The sequence below is a fragment of the Aplysia californica genome, unplaced genomic scaffold (genome assembly GCF_000002075.1).
Source record: "Aplysia californica isolate F4 #8 unplaced genomic scaffold, AplCal3.0 scaffold00639, whole genome shotgun sequence".
Lineage (NCBI taxonomy): Eukaryota > Metazoa > Mollusca > Gastropoda > Aplysiida > Aplysiidae > Aplysia > Aplysia californica.
The window spans coordinates 288,388-290,590 of record NW_004797909.1 but is presented as its reverse complement, the minus strand read 5'-3'; the positions used below and the strand labels follow the sequence as shown (position 1 = coordinate 290,590).

Below are 2,203 nucleotides of genomic sequence, written 5' to 3'. Positions count from 1 at the left end.
TGGTTCTTAAGCACAATATTTGCATTTTGCTTAACGGAGAATTGAGATTCTATTGAACTGATAATGGTTTGTATTGGGCAGTGTTCATGTATGGCAGTGAATATATTTGTTATGTGTCTGTTTGATAAAGTACTAAACTATACTGGACCTCGATTCCTTCAATGAAAAGTTTGAAACTCAAGTTCAAAGTCAAATTTCCCTCCTTCCTCCTCCCTCCTCCGTATTTCCTCCTCGCTCCCCCCCCCCTCTCCCTCTCTCTCTCTCTCTCTCTCTCTCTCTCTCTCTCTCTCTCTCTCTCTCTCTCTCTCTCTCTCATACACACACACACTTTTTTATATTTAAGAGATGCAGAGCTCACCCTTACCATTGTTTATTTGTAACAAATATGTCCCTTGTTTCTCTGCAGGGTTGCGTCTTGAAGCCAACAATGAGCCTCAACAATTGTCTGCCTTCTGCTACTGTTGAGTCCCTTCTCGACAGAGGCCTACCTGAGAAAAACATGCGCGAGGAGAGGGGCCAATCAGCACCTGATCAAATTCAGGTACAGGTATTTTGAATACTTGTGAGACATCGTGGTGAAATCAGGCGCTTGTCAAAAGAATAAATTCGAAGAAACCGGCATTGCTGTTTGTTTGGCAAGTTTTATCGATTTTTATTTTTCGGCTCAACATATTTTGTGTCAATCTAAAAACACATTTCTAGGTAGATTTTACTTTTTTTTTAAACAAGCACCCCTTGTAATTTTAAGTTTCCATCAACTACGAGTATCAGGCTATGGAAGTCACCACATATTGGCTGTCATTTTCTCACTAACTTTACCGCTGAAACCAGCAATTTAGATCTTCAATATCGGATATTATCTCGATTTCTATTTAAGATGTTCCGGTATTTTTCATCGAGAGCAAGTTGGAAGATGATACTAATAACTCCACATACCCCAAAACTGACGAGCGCCTGATTAAACCGTGTCGTGACGCAATCACGAGGGCTAAGTGTGGATAAAGCACAATGTGGACCGACAATATCAAAGTATGGACTGGCCTGAATGCTACAAACCTGCACTAGAGTAGCTCAAGAAGAAGAAGAAGAAGAAGAAGAAGAAGAAGAAGAAGAAGAAGAAGAAGAAGACAGACAGACAGACAGACAGACAGACTGACAGACAGACAGACAGACTGACAGACAGACAGACAGACTGACAGACAGACATATATACATCACTGCCTATGAATTACAAGGTTCTATCTGATATTTTTGTTCATTTTCGATCACTAAGACCATGAGGTTGGAAGCCATATGATGATATTCTATCTGGTCCGTCACAATCGTAAGGTTATTCGGTGTCGTTATCAAGATACTCAAAGAATGGCTTTCGAAAAAGTTTGACTTGTTGTGAAACTCAAAATTTTTAACGTCCGATTTCTCTGAGCAGATAGAACTTTGGAATTCTATTGTCGCAATATGTGTAATCAGCAGTAGACAAAAGGCTACTTTGTGATCCAAATTGCATTGTCATACGCAAATAATTCATCAGAAATACATATTTGCGGCATCGTGGTCAAATCAGGCGCTCGTCAAAATATTGAAATTAAAGAAACTGGTGGGGATTTTTTCAGGCCGTCTGGCAGCTTTGTTCTAATTTCCTTTTATTGACCCAACACCTTTTACATCCATCAAAAAACACTTCGGTATTGATTTTATTGAAAGATATTGGTTAAAGGCACACAAAAATATAAAGTTGTAGTTTCTAAGGTCTCTCAAGCTATTGAACTTTCCAAACTTTGGCGGCCATTTTCTGGATAATTTTACCTCTAAAACCAGGTGACCCTTTATTCTACTACTGCAAATATCTCGACTTCTATTAAATATAAATGGATAATTTTCCCCCAAAAGCAAGGCAATAGAACAGGCTTTAAGATGACACCAATAACTTCATATGCCCAACAATTGACGAACGCCTGATTCTACCACGTTGTGCCACAAGTGCAATATTTCAGAATGTGCCTGTTGTTGCCTGCCTCTTTTAAGTTTCAGAAAAAATAACAAAACTGATAAATCTGTATCAATAAAGTATGTATAGCTATATTTTTAAGCGCCCAAAGCAATGTGTCTTCGAGCGTGGGGTAATAATATAATGTAAAACGCTTTGAGCTTGCTGTAAAGCGGGGTTATGCGCTATACAAGTGCTATTTATTATTATTATTAT

General features: G+C 38.6%; 1 protein-coding gene across 1 annotated transcript in view; it reads left to right on the top strand.

Moving 5' to 3' along the window:
* Nucleotides 1-406: 406 nt before the first annotated feature.
* LOC101845031 (sushi, von Willebrand factor type A, EGF and pentraxin domain-containing protein 1) overlaps nucleotides 407-2,203 on the top strand; it is a gene marked incomplete at both ends in the record, with an annotated part of 72,098 nt that continues 70,301 nt past the window's right edge. Inside the window, 1 exon segment of the mRNA XM_005107877.3 lies at nucleotides 407-547. Within this exon segment, the coding sequence (XP_005107934.2) occupies nucleotides 407-547 (141 nt within the window).